This window comes from Mustela putorius, unplaced genomic scaffold (assembly GCF_011764305.1).
Source record: "Mustela putorius furo isolate JIRA1106 unplaced genomic scaffold, ASM1176430v1.1 tig00000040_pilon_pilon_pilon, whole genome shotgun sequence".
Taxonomy (NCBI): domain Eukaryota; kingdom Metazoa; phylum Chordata; class Mammalia; order Carnivora; family Mustelidae; genus Mustela; species Mustela putorius.
Window position 1 is genome coordinate 4492501 of NW_025421261.1, and position 19799 is coordinate 4512299.

General features: G+C 58.5%; 1 protein-coding gene across 1 annotated transcript in view; it reads right to left on the reverse strand.

Annotated features, from left to right (window-relative positions):
* The window catches only part of SCD5 (stearoyl-CoA desaturase 5), a 143912-nt gene extending 124113 nt beyond the window's left edge, over positions 1 to 19799 (reverse strand). Inside the window, exon 1 of the mRNA XM_045075994.1 lies at positions 19484 to 19799. Coding sequence (XP_044931929.1) covers positions 19484 to 19685 — 202 coding nt within the window. The 5' untranslated portion in view covers positions 19686 to 19799. The remainder of the gene's footprint in view (positions 1 to 19483) is intronic.

Below are 19799 nucleotides of genomic sequence, written 5' to 3' on the forward strand. Positions count from 1 at the left end.
CATTTTGCATTTTCAAAGGTTTCCAGATACAAGTCTGTACCGCTCTGCCTTGGTCCTTCCGTTCTTGACTGCGAAAGCTTCCCCGACCTCAGCCCCTCCACCTGGTGGGGGAAGGGGATGGGTGCTCCCATTCTGTGGTCCACAGAGCCCTGTAGGTCCCTCTTCATAGCATTTATACTGCTTGGCACAAGCTGCTGGAGGTTCCGGGCTCCAGGAGGGCAGGGGCCCTGTCTCTTCCTCCCTGCCTTGCGCGGCACCTGCCTCTTGTAAGCGCTGGGCAGCGCCGGTACAAGCTCCGAGGACGAAGCAATGAAGCAGCCGGTTTCACCAAGTGTCCTGGACTCACCTGAGACAGACTGGCTCTCACAGCACTGTAAGTTTTGGTGCGGGGAGCACGGACGTTTTCTGTTTCTGATGGGGTGGGCCCTGCCTAGCACCCCCCGGACGCAGGACTTCACACTCTGGACGCCGGCTTCATGGGAGGCAACAGAGGCTTTCTGAGCTGCTCCTTCACTCTGAACTCCGCGAAGGCATGTGTTCTCCCTGCCTGGGTCCTTAGTGCCCGGAATGAGCCTTCAGGTCCCTAAAGAGCTGCATACAAGCCTCTTTCCATCGCAACAAGGATTGCATCGTCCAGCCCAGGACCACCCCGTCCCCATCCCCCCCCCCGCCCCCTTACACCTCCGTCCAGGGCGTCTTGCCCTTCTCTCTCTCCTGGGTAAAAGGACAGGCTCCCCGGGGCTGCTCCCATGAGTCGCCTCCCTACTCCAAACAGCTTGAGCACTCACATTCTTCTCCAAGGGAAAGACAGGAGGCGACGGGGTGGGCTTTGGCAGAGCGCCAATGAACCAATGAGCCCGAGTATCTAGACTTCATTTTCCTCTGAGACTTAGATGCTCCAGCACCATGACAGTCCCAAGAATAAAAGTATCTCTGTGTGCGACGGACGGTTACTCAGGCATGATAAAGAAGAAAATCCTGTGGTTTGAGACAACTTGGGTGGACTTCGAGGTCATGATGCTACAGCGCTCAGGAAAACAGACGGTAAAGAGGCAGTTCCAGGGGCTGGGGCCGGGGGGGCATGGGGAGATCCTGGTCGGAGGCCACAGACTTTGAGTTATAACATTAGTCAGTTCTGGGGATCTAATATTGCGATTATAGTCAATAGTTCTGTATTGATATACTTGAAAGTGGCTGGGCGCGCCCCCGGTGCTCTCACCACAAAGGAACGGCAGCTCGGTACCGGGACGGGAGCGTTCGCTGAGGCAACGGTGGTCACGGTCCCGCAATGTGAAGCTGTATCAGATCAACGCTTTGTATACCGCGAACTTATCGAACGTTATGTATCGATTCTCTCTCAGTAAAGCTGGGGGAAAATATCAGTGTGTCTGAAGCAGAGTGTCTCAACCTGGGGGCTAAGGAACATTCTGGACGGGACAATTCTGTTGTGGGGGGCTGTTCTGTGACTGTAGTACCGACCCTTTCCACCTACCGGATGCTCGCGGCAGCCTCCCCTCCGGCCGTGACATCCAGCAGTGTCTCTAGACGTGGCTAAAGCCTCCTTCCCGCCCCGTGAGGAGGGCCACCCTGACTGAGAACCACCGGTCTACAACCTTAAAAATGCACAGAGAAATGGATCTGATCAAAATCCATGTAGAATCTTATTCTGAGGCAACAACGGGGGACGTACATGGAGTTGCTGATGAGAATCACCTGAATTTCCGACAACAGGTACGTCCCAAGGTCGGAACACCCGTAAACCACTAAAACACCGTGATCACATCTAAGGACAGGAAGTAGGTCTACGACGTGTCCACAGGGAAAGAAGCTGGTAACAAACAGGATTACGGTGTGACTGGAGAGCTTGAGACTACAGTTCTGCATTGAGAAAAAAGTCTGGAAGGTTACAGTCCAGATGTGCACAGCAGGCAGCTCTAAACTGGGGAGATACGGCTGATTTTTTTTTCTTTCGCATGCTTGTCGTTTCTAGGCTGTCTAGAATGAACAAGGGTTACTTAATTTAGGAGATGGACAATCAAATTCTTTGGAAAGGAGGAGCGTGTGCTCCAGCACTGCCCCCACCCTGCGCCTCTCCCCGCAGAGCACAGAAATGTTTTGCCTGAGGAACCCGTTACCGAGACCCCGTCTTCTAACTCGGCTCCTCTCCTCTCCTGCCCCCTTGCCCCCCTGTCCTCCCAGGACCCCAACTAAAAGTGAGGACATCAGGTCTGAGAAGAGAAGAATTTGCCATTCGACCATAAGCACAGCTTTAGAAGCGGCGGGGGGTGTCGTGAACCCCGCGTCCTGTCTACCCCGGGCTCTCCACCGGCCAGCTCTCTGCAGCACTCAGTACTGCCCCTGGCACATCCCAAGTTCTCTAGCCAAAGAGTCTGGGCCCTTGGCCCCCTCCTTCCCTCCCACAGCCTGCCCCTGGCCTGCCGGTGAGCACCTCAGGCTCGGCCAGGCGGGGCGGGCAGAAGGGTTGAGACAGAGCCGCCGCGTCTGACTCTGCCTGCCCCGCCGGTGAACCGAGTGCTGGGAAAGGGGTGGCAAGCACTGTCTGGGGTGAGCGGGCGGCATCCCCCCCATTCACCGGACCACAGTCATCTGTTTTTCTGCCCACAGGGCTTCTCTCCCTGTCCACACCCTGTGTCCCCCGGGGCTGGGAGCTGCCCGGCAGGAAAGGGTTCTGGGCAGGCTGGGGCTGTGGAGGCGCAGGTGTCCAGCCCAGGAGCCCTCCGGTCCTACAGCAGAAAAGCACGTCCACAGGAGTAGGCGTGGGCATGTGGGTACTGAGGCCCACCGAGGAGAGCAGGGCCAGGAACGTCCACTCGGCCCTACTGAACTGGGCTGGTCCTCAGCAGCGGGGCCCCGGCTCTCCCGCGGGTTTCCTGACCGTGAGTTCTGGCCAGAACTAATGGATGAGCAGAGGTCTGAGGGTCCTCCTTCCCACTCCCACGTTCCAGGCACGGTCCTGGAACCCCCCTCGGAGTGCCCGGACTGATGAGCCTCCCCGGGGCACTCGGGAGTCAGGAAGGGACCGCCACCTGCAGATGCGGCACGGAGATGCAGAGAACCCAAGCCGCCGGTCCCACAGCCAGGCAGGGCAGGGCTGAGAGAGCTCCAGGTTCTCCTCCCCCGCCCGCCCGCCCGTCCTGCTCCTGAAACACGCCTTCTCCCCCAAATGGAAGAAGGTACCTTTCAAAAGCACTGACTATCCAGGGCAATCAAGATAAATTCTGTAGTAGGAAAGTGAGTCCTCAGTCCTCAGGCCACGGGCCCGGCAGCTCCCTGACAAACAGGCCTCAATTCCGTTCATGACACCAGAGAGCACCAAGGACATCCACAGGCTCCGTGATTTCTGGAAAGAGGCATGACCAGGGCAAGGATGCGAGGCCTCATGCTTGACCTGTCCCATGTGGGATTAAACACTTGGCCGTCACCATCTTAAAGTTCTTAGCGTGTTGGCCTGGGCCCTCGTACTTTCATTTTGCACAGAGCCCTGCAGTCACAGCCGTCCTGCTTCCGGTCACCTCGGCAGCTTCCCCACCCCAGACTCAGTGCGTCACACAGGCATGACTCCACAGCCACCGGGAGGGACGCTTTCCCAGCAAGCGTCTGAAACCAAAGCGAACCAAAATACACAGAAGCCCCAAATCCATGCAATTAGCCAATGACCCCTCCTCCCCAAGACAACGCCCTCCCCCTCCCCATCAGAGCTGACACCGCCACTTGACACCCCTTTCCTCTCCCAAGGTCTTACGATCATTTTTATCTGACGCACTAGTAAAATTACTGGGAACTCTCATATTTAAAAGGCACGGAAGTGATTATATTGACTATAGACACACCAGGGGATAATGGATGACGATCTATAAATACTCATTTATTGTTTACCCTTTTAGGAAACGCTGGCATGTTTCCTGTGACTCATCTAGACCAGAAGCACTTACCCTTTTTAAAGTCACAGACCCCTCTGGGAACCCAATGGAAGAAAGAGACGATCGTGCACAAAGTCTATTTGAGGCCCGAGGCCCCTGACGCATCCAGCCCCATCCAGAACCCAACTGCTAGGACAGCTGAGGACGGCAATCGGGCCCCTTGAGGCCCGAGTTCTTCCAACTCACTCCTCACCGCTGGCTACCTCCTTCCTGCCTGCACATTAGGCAGACCTTGGTTCTGACCCACAAAACTCCAGAATCATTTATAAGTACCCATGTATCTCTCCCACCGGTCTAAGAGACCTTAGGGGTCACAGACCAGAAGCCAGTGATGGGACTAAGATGAGAGAAGAATTGGGGAAAGGAGCAACAAGAAATGCCCAGGGGGCGGCTTTCGACAGGCTACAGCCTCCCTGGAGGCGGCACGCCGCGTTCTACAGCGCCTGAGTACCACAGAGCAGGGGTGGCTGAGCCCAGGCTGAGGGGAGAGACCCACCCCATCACCCAGAGGACAGATCTCCGCCACCAGGGGTGCCCCGTGGGTGGGGCCGTCCCAACCCACGCCCCCTCCAGAGCTGTGCCCACGTCTGGTGCTCGAATCTCCGCGCTGTAGGAATTCACTGCCTCTCGGGGTGATGTCCCCCGGGGGTGCCAGCAGGCCCAGTGCCGTAACGACCTCCCTACAAGGCCCCGACCGCCCTGAGCTGCAATCTTGGGCAGACGAGTCCTCCCCACTGTGTCCTCAAATACAAAGAATAGATGACATGAGGCCATGTCCACGGTCTCACCAAAACCTGAGGGTCTGATGGGCTTCAAAACCCAGATCTTTCAGGTTGTAGAAAAGGGACATGTAAAGGTTCTGTCATCAAACAGGAATAGGAGTATGAATATTCAGACTAAATAGGTCAGATTTTGCCAACAAATGAATTCATTAGGTCAGCTTTTCCCCCTAAATTAGTTGTGAAATAACGGGGCACCTGGGTGGCTCCGTGGGTTGAGCATCAGCTCAGGTCATGGCCCCAGGGCCCTGGGATCGAACCCCACATCAGGCTCTCTGCTAGGAGAGGTGAGTGCCTGCTTCTTCCTCTCCCTCTGTGCTGTCTCTCAAGTACATTAATAAAATCTTTAAAAAAAATTAGTTGTGAAATAATTTCACTTTCAAAATGTCATGCTGTTCCTCAGAACGGCAGCTAAGACCAGACCCCTGTGAGTCCCCCCTGGGGTCACTGTGGTGGGACTGCAGGAGCTCCGGCACCCCCTGACCCCAGGCCCGGTCTGTCCTGGCACTCAGCCCTCGGAATTCTAATGGTCCTGGTCTGCCTCCCTCTCGAGAGGGCCGGCATCTCGTGGGCAGGAATGACCACCTGCTCCTGTGTGTACCCTAGGCACCGGGCCCGCGGAGCGCGCGTCCCCACCGGCGTGCAAGAGGGACTTACCCAGACTGCTACGTGTCTCAGCCCGCCTGCCTCCGAGCAGGTGCAGAGAAGGGCGTCCCCGAAGTGCTCCCCCGAGGCTCCTGAACCTGGCGCACCCGTTCGGCGCCCCTGCCAGGGCACCTGGAGAACCTCTTTGCCATTTCAAAATACTGTTTCTCCAAAACCCAGTTAATAGCCCCTGGGAATGGCCCTGGCCGGGGAGACTTGGGAGATTGGCCCTTAACTACAATGTATTTCATCTGACTCCCAGATTTCCCCTCCAACCCTCGAAAGGAGCAGCCCCCACAGCCCTGGAGGCCCGGGAAGCCAGCCGGGGCCTCTGCCCCCAGCAGCAGCCGCCACAGCTCAGCCGCAGTCTAGGCCCAGGGCCAAGGAGATCTTTGCTTTGAGTGTTTTGCATTTCTTCCCTGTGAAGACCCCGTCTTTAGAAGCAGGCCTGGCTGTCTGCACCGACATCACCGAATGCGAGAAGCCCAGGGGCCCCCCCGGAAGGCTGCCTGAGCCCGGATACCTGAACGGGCCGCGGCAACCGCCTGAGAAGCGCCCTCTCGAAGAAGAAGAAGAAAAGGATTTGGAAAGCGCGTCTCCTTCCCGAGAGAGGGGAAGGGGAAGACGCACGACAGGAGGGACTGAAATGCCCGCGTGGATTACTGTCCTCTATGGTCCTCAGTGAGGGGGTCACTGGCTCTTGTCTGCGCTGCCCCTCCCCCGCCCCAGCGGGACCCCCAGGTCGATGTCACCCAGGCTCGCTTGTAGGAGGCCGGTTAGGATTAACCCTCGGCCCCCGTCAGGCACGCTCTTAAATCTGGAGCCTGGGGGCTTCCCACCTGTCATCTGTTGTTGGGTCAGAACCGTTTACAAAGGGCCTTGTATCTCGGGGGCGGAGGAGCCTGGGTCCGGGATGTCCCCTAAAATGTGTCTTTCCCTGGACAGCCGCACCGTCTCCAATCCCGAGGAGCAAGAGCTGATGGACCCGAGAAGTGTGTCTCTTCAGGAGAGAAGACGGTCGAACCCTGACCCTCAGAAGGGAGACGGGCCTTAGAGTGGGGCTCCAGGGGCCTCTGGACGGCGAGTGAACAGCTGGGCTAGACCCAGACCCGGTGTCACAGCAGCCCCGGTGTGCTCGCCGGTTCTGGGAGTGCTGGCGAGCTGGTCCCTGGGGTGGAGATGGGGCAGGGGGTGGGGGGCGCGGACACTGGGTCACTGACCTTACACCGGTGCCCACCAAAGCAGGCTCGGGGCACTCTCCCCGGCAGGTGGAGGGGTCTGCGTGCGGCTCACGGAGTCTTTCTCTGGAGGGGTTTTATTTATTTATTTCCCCTTTTCCAAATACCTTTTCCTCAGGTGCCTAATGCAGGATCCAAGCATCCGTCCCCACTCCCACCGACCAGGCCTTCCGGACCCGCACCCCATCCTTCCCGGGCACCGTCTCCCTGCAGAGAAAGCCCACCCCGGCGCGCGGGCAGACCCGTGCGAGCTGTGTGCGGGAGGCCATTCAAGGACCGTGGGGCTTCCTGAGGGGAGGCACCTGCGGGCTTCACATTCCTAAAATGTGCCTCTTACCAACCGCAGGCATCTCAGGCTGGTGGTATCGGAAGCGACACAAGAGGGGCCGCATGGACAAGTCGAGGCAGGGGTGCCACACTGAACTGCTGCGGGCACAGTGTCACTCAGGCCGCCCGCTCCTGGGACCGCACCTCCAGCCCACGGGGCCTAAGAGCCCCCTGTGCTGCCTGTTAAATGCAGATCCCTGGGCCCCACTCCCAGACGTTTGGTTCTGTAGGTCTAGGCAAAGCCCCCAAATCTGCCCATTCAGCTGGCAACTGGCAGGCGGGTCAGCGACCGCACGGAGAAGGACGCCCCGGCCCTTTCTCATGCCTTCTTCTCACTTCCTACCACTTTCTGCTTTTGAAAATAGCCTCCTGGGGCGCCTGGGTGGCTCAGTCGTTAAGCGTCTGCCTTGGGCTCACGGTCATGATCTCAGGGTCCCGGGATCAAGCACCACCTCGGCTCCCTGCTCACCGGGAAGCCTGCGTCTCCCTCTGCCCCTCCCCCTGCTTGTGCTCGCGCGCTCTCTCCTCTCTCAAGTAAATACATAAAATCTTAAAAAGGAAAGAAAGAAAACAATGTCTCAAAGCTGTTTCCCCCCAAGAGCTGAAGGCAGTTGGCAGGGAAGAGTGGCCCCATATCAGTGCATGCATATTTACAGATCCAAGTGTCCGAAGTTCACTTCAATCTAGTCCAAAGGGGAAAAAGCTCTTAAGAGACATTCCTAGGAGACCTAATGACATCTGTCTACCCACCGTGGAGGGAAAATGCCAAGGTTAAACTCCTGGTTACTGGGTTGTGGCTATATTCTCATTCTTAGGAAATATGAGCCGAAGTACTGAGATAAAGGGCTCGACGTCTCACAGTATCCTCAGCTCAGAAACAGTAACACGTGCGTGTGGACACACAGGCGGGACAGGACGAAGCTAATGGGACAAGATGGAGTTGTTGGGTCCGGCAGAGGACCCGGAGCCCCCACACTCTCCCTAGAGCGATTCCAAGGTCGGAGAGGACACCATCGACGTACAAAGTCACAGGCACAAGCCCCCGGCCTGGCCACCGGGGCATCAGGGACCGCAGACCCCGTTCTCTGGGCTCCGTCCGCACCTGGAAGTTTCTACCTGGAAGACAAGCTCCCTGCGCCCGGCCCGGAGTGTGGCTGGAGAGGCACTGACCCTGAGCACGCCGGGAGCTTCGCACCACGTACAACCTCAGGCCCAATGAGGAGTGAGCCCGGAGCGCCGCCTGAACTCGGGGTGCCGCCCCGTGCGCCTTATCCTCCCAACACCGAAAGGCCTGTACGATCTGACTCATGCAATGTTATTTTTTTCTGATGGTACAATTCTCATCAGTAATGGAGGAGAAAAATCCTACATAGAAGCAGTTATAAACCAGAAAATAAAAATCCCCTTTCCGACACACGTGGCCCCAGCACGAGAAGAGCTTTTACTGGGACCGGTGAGTTACTGCAAACACCAGAGTTTACACTGGGCTCTAACACCTTCCTGAAGTGGTTTTGGGGATGTAAATTAAGCGAGAATGACAGACTGACTTTTTAAAAGATTTAATTTATTCATTTGAGGGAGACAGAGAGAGAAAACGAGCCAGGGGGTGGGCAGGGGGAGAGGGAGCAGCAGGCTTCCCGCTGAGCTGGGAGCCCAACACGGGCTCAATCCCAGGACCTCGGGACCATGACCCGAAAGGAAGGCAGATGCTTAACCAGCTGAGCCACCCAGGTGCCCTCAGACTGATTTTTTTTTTTTTTTTTAAGTTCTCGTTTGGTTAGAATAGAATTGTGAGAAAGCTCCCAGAGATCACACGGCTCATACGCTATACAACAAGACGACGCAAAGGCAGTCCTTGCCCAGGGCACCAACCAATCCAACCAACCCGAACAGATTTAGCTGTAAGCCCCGCAGCTTGTCGACACTGGCCCTTACGTTCCTGGACCACTGGGAATCCCAGAGCTCCAGGGAAGGCGCCACGACTCAGCCTGGCACGCGGTTACTGAATGCCAGCTCTGCGCATGAAGGAATATCGGCTCTAGTGGTCTGTCCCCGTCCTCATGGGAGCCACGCCAACTTGAGGTGCATAGCCGGTCTATACTCAGAGGGTAAGTGACTTCACTCTCCCCAGAGATCCGGATGGAGTCAAGACCCTGGAGTAATCTGAGAATAGCTCGAAGAAGTCAACGACTCACCCACTTCTCAAGAGCTCCTGAGCCAAACACAACAGATTTGGGAGTGGGGGACAGAGACGGGAGATCCTGTGGGCATTGTTCACACTCGCTAATAAGTAGCTCCTCTTGCTTATAGAGATTTCAGGGCAAAACAAATGCTTTTGGGGACACTCCAATGAGTCAGAGGCTGAGAACAGAAGTGAGCAGCATTGTAACCATCTGCAAAAGCTTCCCGCGAGTGCACTTACTAGAGGAGTGGGTGACAAACTACTCCAAGAAACAGTTAAATTTTAGAAACGGATTTGTGATCTCACGCACGGAACTTTTAAAGAAGTGAGGGGTTTGTTCCGTCATGTTCCCACGCTGCGAGAACACTGTGGTTTCTGTGCTGGGAAATGACAGCTGTTCCTCTGAGCTATCAAAGGTACGAGGGTCAAGACCTGGTCTTTGTTTCCTCTTGTTTTGCCTTGTTCTGTTTTGTTTTACAAAGTGCCTGGTTCAAGACCGTAAGTAATTAACTGCTTGCTCGATAAATGCTTTTTGACGGTGAGCTAGAGAATGCTAAAGAAATGACTGTGCCCATTTAGGTCATAGGGTAGTTGGGTTTGTTTGTTTGTTTGTTTGTTTTACGCTATAGTAATTATTGCATTTAATGTCAGAGAGCTGTCTTTTCCTGGCAGGTGAACACGAAGCAGACCTCGTCGGGTCTGTACGGACTTCTCCTGTACAGGTGCCTGGGGCAGTGTGTTCAGTGGCCCCTCCACCCTTCCCTACACGCCCCCAGGGGTCACCGCCCTACTAGTACCTTCTGTGCCACTCCCCCGCGGCATTGATAAGCCATTGTCTCGTCAACCAACAAGCGAAAACCAACACAATGAAAATGTGAGTGTAGGAAGATAGAAGAAAAGGAATTCGAGCCTTAGTTCTAAACTCTTTTCTTGCCTCAGTTCGTTTCCAAGTCTATTGGTACTGGGAGTCCCCCCCCCCCCAACTTTGAAGGGTAATCTCAGGAAACTTCCACAGGACCCCGCTTACCCCGTCAGCGTCAGACTCAGATATGCCGATGGAGAGGAACGACAAGCCTCGAGGCATCCAGCAACCGTCAGGGAGGAGGCACTGAGGCCTGCAGGGCTCGGGTCCGGAAGGTTTCCACAAGGGCCGCCCCACAGCCCTGCTTCAGACATCTTCTGAGTCTGCAGCACTTTAAAGCTGGTTTTCCAAAATCTCTGGCCCAAAGCTATGGCTTTGTCTCCTTGATCCCCTAGTTAGCAATGTCCCCCGAGGGTCAGAGGGCTCTTTCTAGGTTGTTTGAGCAAATGCAAATGTAAGTGACTTTTAACATTTTAAAATTCAAAGTAAGAGAATGGAAATCTGGACAGGACTTCATCACCGAGGTTCTGCGTCACCGGAAAGACAAGAAGGTGGCCGACAACAAAGAAAGCTGTCTGGGCTGGTGTGTCACCGCGGAAAACCTTGGTTAAAAAACATTTGAAGTCATTCATTTTCCATATTGTTTTTAATTCAGTTCTTCCAAAGGAGATCTAGCAAACCTCTCCTGCCCCACCTCAGCCCGTAAAAATCCCGGAGAGCGACACAGAGTTCTGCAAGCTCCGCAGGGAGGTCAGGGTGACCGCCTGGATGGACGTATGTGCAGAGGGTGCGTAGATTTCTAGGGACCGAGAAAGGCTTCTTGCTCCACAGTCCTTCCCCGCAAATCACATGGGAAGTTCTCTAACAGGGGAAAACCTTTTTTAAGCTCAAGAATAACACTGGGGTGCCTGGGTGGCTCAGTTGGCTAAGCGTCTGACTTCAGCTTGGGTCATGATCCCGGGGGCCGGGACAGAGTCCTGCTTGGGGGGGGGGGGTCCCTGCTCAGTGGGTCCTGCTTCCCCCTCTGCCTCTGCCGCTCCTCCTGCTGTGTTCTCTCCTTCTCTCTGACAGATAAATAAAATCTTTAAAAAAAAAAAAAAAGAAAAAGAATAACATTTACCTTCCCTTAGAAAAAACGGCCGCACAGTGATTAACTCGTTCACTTACTCCTTCGCCCACTGCCGCAGCACCGGTGTGTTGGGCAGGGCTGTTGCCGGGGCCTGGGGGAGGCAGGAGTGCCACAGCCGAGCGCAGAGCCTCAGGGAAAACGCAAGTGCTTACAACTCACTCTAAGGGCAGCAGGATTTGAGAAAGGGGAACGTGATGGAAAGTAGTGGGGGGAGAGTGCGCTACGATATGAAACCAGCAGCCTTTCAGGGAACGGAGGTGATACCAGAGAGGGAGAGCCATGACAGGGAGCGAAGGAAGCCCCTGGGGTAGAGGTGCTGGCCGTCTTCTTCCTTTGAGCAGAGCCTGGGTTTTGTCTGCCTCCTCACCTCCCACTCCTTCCACCCCAGCACGTGCGGCTGAGTGGCCAAGCTTGACCAATCCCTTGGCAAGGACTGGCTTAACAAGGCACTTGGGACGGAACCCTGCAAGTGAGACCGGAGGAGACAGACGCTGTGAGGGGCCCAGGAAACATTTTCTCTCTGATGAGACATCAGGAAGGGACATGCTCTCCCTTCTTCTGCAGGACACGGCTGTAACTCCCCTGTGCTGCCTGGCGCTCTGGCAGCCACCCTGTAACCATGAGGAAAACGACACTGGACAGGGCCCCCAAGGCAGAAATAAAACCTGCTGAGGACAAGGCGCCCTACCTCGGGACTGGTTATCGGTTGAAATTAGAAAATCTCCTTGTCATTTAAGCCACTTAAAGCGGAGTATTGTGCTATCTGTGGCCAAAAGTGACCTGATACAATTTACTTCATAACTTTGTGGAAGACAGCCCTCCCCTGAGGCCTCCTCACCTCTACCGGTTCACCTGTTAAACAGACAAGCTAAATCCCAAGGGCTGCGCACGGAGCCTTCCCGTTGTTTTCCCCAGCTCTACTCATGAAATATAATTAATTTTCTAGCCCATGAATTAAACATTGCTGCTGCCTGCGGAAAGATTTTAGCAACAGCCTTTTGTTGGCAAGAGAAGCAGGATCCCAACATGTTCTAAAATACCCTGCAGAAGGGGCAGAGGGGAGGCAAGGGGGAGGAGCCATAAAAGAGAGAAGGAAGGACTGAAAATCCCCTGTGCCGCCTCTCTGAACGGAGCGCTTCTGGAACTGCAGCGTGCAGGTGCGTCACTCACAGACCTTATTAAAATGCAGGTCCTGATGCGACGGGTCCAGGACGGGGTCTGAACTTCTTTACTTCTAGCCAGCTCCCAGGTGACGCTGACGCCGCGGGTCCGCGGACCCCAGCCTGCGGGGACCCAGAGCCCGCTAAGCCGTCCCTGGAAGCTGCAGAAACGGAACCAGGACGCAGGAAAGAGGACTCACCGTGCCCGCAGGGAGGGCTGGGGGAACCGGCGGCGTAACTGAGGCTTGAGGGAGCAAGCGAAACAAGGGCAAGACCCTCACACGCTTAGAAATAAGGAAGAGTCCAGAACAGGCAAAGGCCCGAGGGAGAGGCCCCTTCCTGCTGGCCACTACGCCAGGTGCGTGCCCCAGCATCTTTCCTGGAAAACTTCTGGCTCACTCGTCCCACCGCAAGCGTCTGCTCTAAGAACTTTGCTCCAGACCATTCCATCAGAGCAGGGATTGTTGGTGTGTGGGACGGGCTGAGCGCAGGAGAGAGTCGGGCAGGGGCCGAAGCGCAGCCTTTCTGCAAGCCTCGTCTCCTGGCCCTGTGGCTCGGGAACAATCCTCCGCGCCCTGGATCTGGCCCCTGACCCCTCCAGCCTCGCTGGACCATCAGGTCCTCGAACCACCCTGCTCTGCCTCTCCTCTCCTCACAGCACTGCCCGCCCCTCGCCTGTGGCCGCAGAGCAATGTCCTCCAAACCCCAGGGCTGCCAGCCAGCCAGCCAGCCAGCCACGGGCCTCCTCCTCAAGTCCCCCAGACCAGGGGCTCTGAAGTAAGACTGCCTCGCTCTCATCACTGGTGCGCCTGTCTGTCCCTCCGACTGGCCGCCAAGTGCCACCACGTCCAGGTCCGCATCGGTGCCTGGCAGGGAGCGGCTGAGGGGTTAATGTTACTGAACAAGGGAATTAAATGATGCTTCTCAGCCCAGTTGTGCAGCAGAAATATGTGAATGGTAAAACACAGAAAAACCCAACCAAAAAACAAACAAAAGAAGAAACAAGAGGAAGCCAGAGCATTACCCCAAGACTGCGATGCGGCAGGCCTAGGTGAGGGCCTCGCTTCCAAAACCTGTAAAGGATCCCCAAGGGTTCTGATGTGCAGCGGGTGTTAACAATCGCTGGATTGGAAAAAATGAATGAATTCGTGGATGGATGAATCGGCGACTGCTTGTGCAACTGTGAGGCCCTCCCGCACGGCCCCTCGCGCCCATAACGAACGAAGGCACTCGTGAGAGGAGGCCCGCCGAACCCCCGGCTGGAGCCACCATCCCACGGCCGGAGGAAATGAACTCCGAGCAGAAGGCCTTGACCCCGAGACCAGCGCTTTCTGACAGTGAGCTGGCGGGACGAGGCTCGAGGCTCGGCCTCCAAAGGCTGAGCCCAGCAGAGGGAAGGAGAGAAGGAAGCGCTCGGGGAAGGGGTGCAGCGCCCGAGCTCACATCTCCTCTGTGCCCACTTCCAGGCCAAGTTCTTCTTTTTCTTTTCTTCTTCTCCTTCTTTTAATCCCAGTAGAGCGGACGTACCGGGTCGTATTAGTCTCGGGTGTAGGGACAGTGATTCGTCGCGTCCACACGGGACCCCGCGCTCATCACGGTCGGGCCAAGCTCTCTACCGTTTCATTTCCCTCCCGCGGCAACATGACGGCCTGCGGCGGGACTCCCACTTAACCTCGCTGTGCACCTGGGGACACGGCGGCCAGCAGGGCGAGTGATGAGCCCAGGGCTGACCTTGCTGGGGGTGGAACGGGGTGCTGATCCCAGACCCTCACTCCAGAGCCCACCCTCTTAACCTCGGGGCTAGCAAAACTGTGCCTCCCAGCAGCCACGTGCAGGCTGCACGCCAGAACTGCCGCATGTCAAAACCAACACTCAGCGGGAAAAATGTCCCCCAAAGACGGTGCTGTGTTTTACAGAACCCTAAGGAGCCACCACGGCTGTTCGCCGTTTCTGAATGGATCAGCGGCTCTTCCAGGCAATTGTTTTAATTGTGTACCGTCCGCAAAATGGGGCAAGGCAAGCACAAAAATGCCACAGCAAGGTCATGGCTGGACGTCTGGATTTAAAGGCTGCGTCTTACCTGCGAGCCACAAGTGCTCCAAGCCCCAGACTGAGGACGATGCCAGGGCCAGCCCCCATCCTGGGGGGCGGTGCCAGTCGGTAGCACTGAGTGTCTACTCTCCGGCAGGCACTTTTGTAGGTGCTCCAGGTCTTCAAACAACTTTCAGCGCAGCGTTCCTGTCCCCCTTCCCCGGAAAGATGGGGACGGGCTCCCCAGCTGCCAGTGGACACGTATGAAGGTGAACCAGTGGGCAGTGCCAGGCTTCGAGCCCATGTTTCTACTCCGCAGCACCACTTACTTCAAGGTCACAGTACAGTCTGCAGTGACCTTGGGCAGTCTTAGAAAAAACCCGAGTTAATAATGTTAACCTCAAACCTATATTTATGCTTGTTAGGACTGTGACGTCAGCCAAAGCATACTCTATTCTCCGGTTTTGCCGGACGCTAGCCCTGAGTGAGGAAGCGCTTAGCGTCCGTCTGCCCATTTATTAAAAATGTAGGAGTTGCAACAATGGACTGGGAATTACAGGGTTTAATTTTTGTTTTTTGGTTTTTTAGTAGTTTAACTGGGCATTAAGATGGTTGGTTTGTTTGTTTAAACATGACTCAAGATACGGATGGAAGGAAAAACCAGTCAAAACTAAGACCCTAAGAGATTTCGAGAAATAAGTGGGCCCTGTCTCTACAGCCCTTGTAACTGGGTGTGCTCAAGAAAACAGTAAAGACCAGGCGAGTTGTCAGCTAGACAGAAGATGCTTATCTATGAAATAGTGACCTTTTAGAGGAAAAACAGGGAAGAGAGAAAATCTAAGGGAAAGAAAAGGCCCAGATGGAGGATGGGGAGGGGCAGGGGAGGAAGGTCTAGGAGAGACTTGTGTTCATTTCTCTTTGGCAACTTTGAGAAAGAGCCTTTGTTTCCAAAGCCAAAGCAACCTTTTCCATGCAAGAGAGGCAACAAAGCCTAGTTCTGTGCCAATGCACCGTGCACTGTGCTGCGAGAGGGCATTTCCCCTTCGACCGAAGAAAACGGGCCGACATCAGGACCGATACCGACGGCAGCTATAATCAGGGAGCACCAACCAAGGGCCAGGTACTGTGCTGTGATTTACACGAAATCTCAAATTTAACTCTCACAACCCGGTAAGCAAGAGTACGGACACACCCATTTTACAGGCCAGAAAACTGAAGTTTAGAGATGCTCATTTGCCCCAGGCCATGTAGAAGGTGAGTGGGGCAGCAGGCGTTCCTGTGCGGACAGCCTTTCTGCCTAGCCACCACCCTAGAAAACGGGGAGGCAAGGCGGAAGTCCGAGGCCAACACTTTCTTGAGCTCCCCGACAACTTCAGAGACTCAACAGAAAAAGCAGCACAACCCACAAAGACATCCAGACCACCCCTAGTCATGGAGGCACGTCAACTCCAAGATAGAAGGGGACCCCTGACAGAAGACAGGTCCTCCTCAGGCACCTCTCAGAACGGCACAGGTTTCGGTGGACCAGCCTCTCCGGAGGCCCCCAGCACCCAGACTGCTTCCTCCCCAGAGCCTAAACCCCACCGGAGAGTCCAGCGGGCACCGGGGAATTCCCGTAAGGCCTCATCGATGGCCATGTTGCCCCCAGGCAGGACGGAAGCAGGGAGCAGAGCCAATCACAGCTCTTCACGCCTTAGACCTGCACAGTCCAAAGAGGAAAAAAAAGCCATGACGTCACCACGGGACACATTTAGGGGACTCAGATGACACTTAGAGAGAAACCAGAAAAGTCCCTGACATTTCTGGAAAGCGACAGCCAGAATGCCTGGAGACGGGCAAGGCCGAGGCTGCTGGAAAGGAGCATCATGACTGCCTCTACCGGCTCCTCCGTTCACTCCTCTCGGGATTCAGGGCCTGGATTAACCGGGTCTTTGGCCCAAAACTCTTAAAGCAGTCCCTGTTGTATGAGGTAAAGATTTGTCCTCCAGCTGGAGTTTGCATTCTGTCCTCGAAACGCATCATCTCCTCCCTCGGGTCCTGCGGGGACGGAGAGCACCTGCTCCCAGGGAGGCACACGAGGGGAAAGCGGTGCCCTGGCCCCAAGGGGAGTCGGAAGAAGGTGGGGGACTAGGCAGAGGCGGAGGCTGGGCTGCACCATGGGCCTCTCGTGGACAACATCCCACCACCCCACAGACGCCTCTCCACCCGCCGCACACCTCAGTCTCTGCCGGCCGCGCGGCAGCCGTGCCCGCCGTGCCCGCGTCTCCAGGGCGGCCTCACCCGGGGTGAAGGGCGGCGAGCGAGGGACGGGCCCAGCCAATGTCCTTGACGACTCCCGGCCCGAGGAGGACGAGCGGCGCGTTAGGGCACGAGCTCGGCCGAACGCTGGACAGAACTGGGCGGCGGTGGTGACACGGGGCAACAGGGCGCCAGGGCTGCCCCCGAGAATAACCCTGCAGAGCCCGGGGCTCAGCACAGCTGCCCCCGCGGTCTCTGCCTCTGGCCACTCAGAACAGTCGTGGACCAGCACGTGTCTAAGGCAACATTTTGGACTTTGAAAGCACAACAGCCCCACTGCTCCTTTCCTTCCTTTCCTTCTCCTCGCTCTCCTGCTGACGCCGGAAGCACAGGGAGGGCCAAGCTCCGGAGAACGGCACTGATGGAGGAGCCGAGGCAGGAGACCGCGGGCCGGAGGGGACCGGGCTCTGGCCGCGTGGCTGCCGTGGGAAGCCGCAGTCCTGCTCCAGGACAGCAGAAGGCCTCCGGGGTGAGGGAGGTGCCCGCTGGCTACGGTCTTCCGGAAAAAAAGATTCTGTCTTCACCCCAGAGAACAGCCTGAGAAGGACCGAAGCCACTTGGCAAACCCGGAGAGGAGGCCCTGTCTGAGCGGCTCCTGGTGGGGTGCCAGGGTCGGCAGGGTCTGGGGGCAGCATGGGGCGGAGCCCGTGCGGCGTCCTGGGGGGACAAACACAGACGCGTCTGAGCACTCAGGTCTCCACGCGCTCACTCTGACCCTGCCCTCGGGAAGGCCAAGCCCAGGTTCGCGGGCGCAGGTGGGCCGGTAGCGTTCCAGGCCTGGAAAGGGAGGGAGGTGCTCCCTGGAGGCTGGGGGCAGCGCTGAGGGCTTTAGGCGGCCTTGTGGGGCCTGTCCATGAAGCAGCGGCTGAACATCTTACAATCTGGTCATGTGGAGATGAGAGACGCGGAGGACAGAGAATGAAGCCAAGACACCATCCCGGAGACGCTGCTGAGGAGGGCACAGAGCTGAGGAGGTGCGCTCCGTGGGGGAGGTGCAAGCAGAGGGCCGCCAGGAGCTTTTAGGGGACTTAAAAAGGCTTCAGGGGCAGGCGCCCGGCTGGCTCGGTCCGGGGATGAGCAAGTGGCTCTAGATAAAGGGGTTCTGAACCCCAGCGCCGGGGCTGCACGTGGAGCTCACATGAAGGGGGAAAGATTCCCATGGATTCCCCAAGACTCCTGACCCTCTGGCCGCGCCTCCAAGCACCGACCCTCTCTCAGCCACACCCCTAAGAGTTAAGGGGCTCTGGAGGGATTTGCTCCAAGGGCAGGGCCTGCAGGGTCAGGAGGGAAGGCTGAGAGCCCGGTGGCCCTTTCTCAATCGAGGCACAAAGCTGGCACTATTCCAAATAAGCTTTGCAGAAAGTTGTCTCAGTATTTTCTTCCTTTTTCCTTCTGAAAATAAAAGTAGTTTGTATTTCTTCCTCGAGATCCCCCATCGGCATCTGAAAGGGCCTCCTGGATTACCTCACCACCTTCTCAGGCCCCAGTATCCGCCCCAGCTACCGCCTCAGGTGACTGAAGCCCAGACCAGTCACTGGGACCAGGGGGACCTGCGAGGTGGCTCAGAGGACAGCGACTTAGGGAGGCGGTGCGCCCCTGGAGCGCACGGAATGGGGAAGCGGGAGGCGCGGCGGCCCAGCCCTGAGCTCCCCCTCCCCGGCCCGCCAGCACGGGCAGGTGGTGCTGGGACGCAGAGGGGGACAGCAAGGGGGGGGGGGGACAGCAGCCACAGGTGCGGCCACTGTCCCGCCCGGGCCGGAGAAGGACGGGCCTGGAGGCGGCTCTGCGCCCCGGTCCCGCTCTGTGCCGGGGCGGAGCGATGTCGCGGGGCCACCTCTGGGGCCACTTCTGGGGCACCGACACCGCAGACTGGGGCGCGGGAGCCCGTGGGGCGCGGGAGGCGAACGGGTCCCCCCCCCCCGTCATGCGTGGAAATCAAGGCCGTTTCCGCGCCTGGCGTGTCACCCTCCGCCGCTGTCGCCTCCTTCACCCGGGCCCCAGGTCCGTGGCCGAGAAGAGCCTGAGTTCGCGCGCGGGCGACCCCGGCGTCTCCCCCACGTCCCCGACCGCTGGCCGCTGGCGCTCCGGGGCGCAGAGCGCGGCCGCGGGGCTCCGGTCCCTTCCGCTGTCGCCGCGGAGTCGGACACGCGCCCACCCCGCCGGGCCCCGGGCGAGGCACCGCAGCGACCCCCGGACGCAGACCCGGCCCGGCCCGAGGACCGACGAGCGCGGCGCGAGCAGCAGGCCGGGGCTGGGGTCGGGGCCGGGGTCGGGGTCGAGTCCGGGGTCGAGTCCGGGGTTGAGTCCGGGGTCGGGGCCGGGGCCGGGGCCAGGGTCTGGGCCGGGGTCGGGGCCGGGGCCGGGGCCGGGGTCGGGATCGGGGCCGGGGTCGGGGCCGGGGTCGGGGCCGGGGTCGGGGCCGGGGCGGGGGTCGAGGCCGGGGTCGGGATCGGGGTCGGCGCCGGGGTCGGGATCGTGATCGGGGTCGGGGCCGGGGCCGGGGCCGGGGTCGGGATCGGGGCCGGGGCCGGGGTCGGGATCGGGGCCGGGGTCGGGGTCGGGATCGGGATCGGGGCGGGGGTCGAGGCCGGGGTCGGGATCGTGATCGGGGTCGGGGCCGGGGCCGGGGCCGGGGTCGGGATCGGGGCCGGGGCCGGGGCCGGGGCCGGGGTCGGGATCGGGGCCGGGGCCGGGGCCGGGGCCGGGGCCGGGGTCGGGATCGGGGCCGGGGCCGGGGTCGGGATCGGGGCCGGGGTCGGGATCGGGATCGGGGCGGGGGTCGAGGCCGGGGTCGGGATCGGGGTCGGCGCCGGGGTCGGGATCGGGGTCGTGATCGTGATCGGGGTCGGGGTCGGGGCCGGGGCCGGGGTCGGGGCCGCCGGCGGACTCACCCCAGAGCAGCGTGAGCGGCCGCGCGGCGGGGACCAGCGCCAGCGCGTACAGGGCGGCCGCGTGCAGCAGGCCCAGCAGCACCACGTTCCTCCAGACGATGCGCCGCCGCCAGCCCTGCCCCGCGCCCTCCGCCCCCGGCCGAGCCTGCCCCTCGGCGCTGCGGTGCGGGACGTGCCCCGCGGCGGCGGCCGGGCCCGGCATGGCTGGGACAGCGGGGCGCTCGCGGCGCGACGGCGACAGGCGACAGCGACAGGGACAGGGACGGCCACAGCGGGCTCCGCGGGCGCCAACTCTCCGGGGGGGCGGGGACCTCGG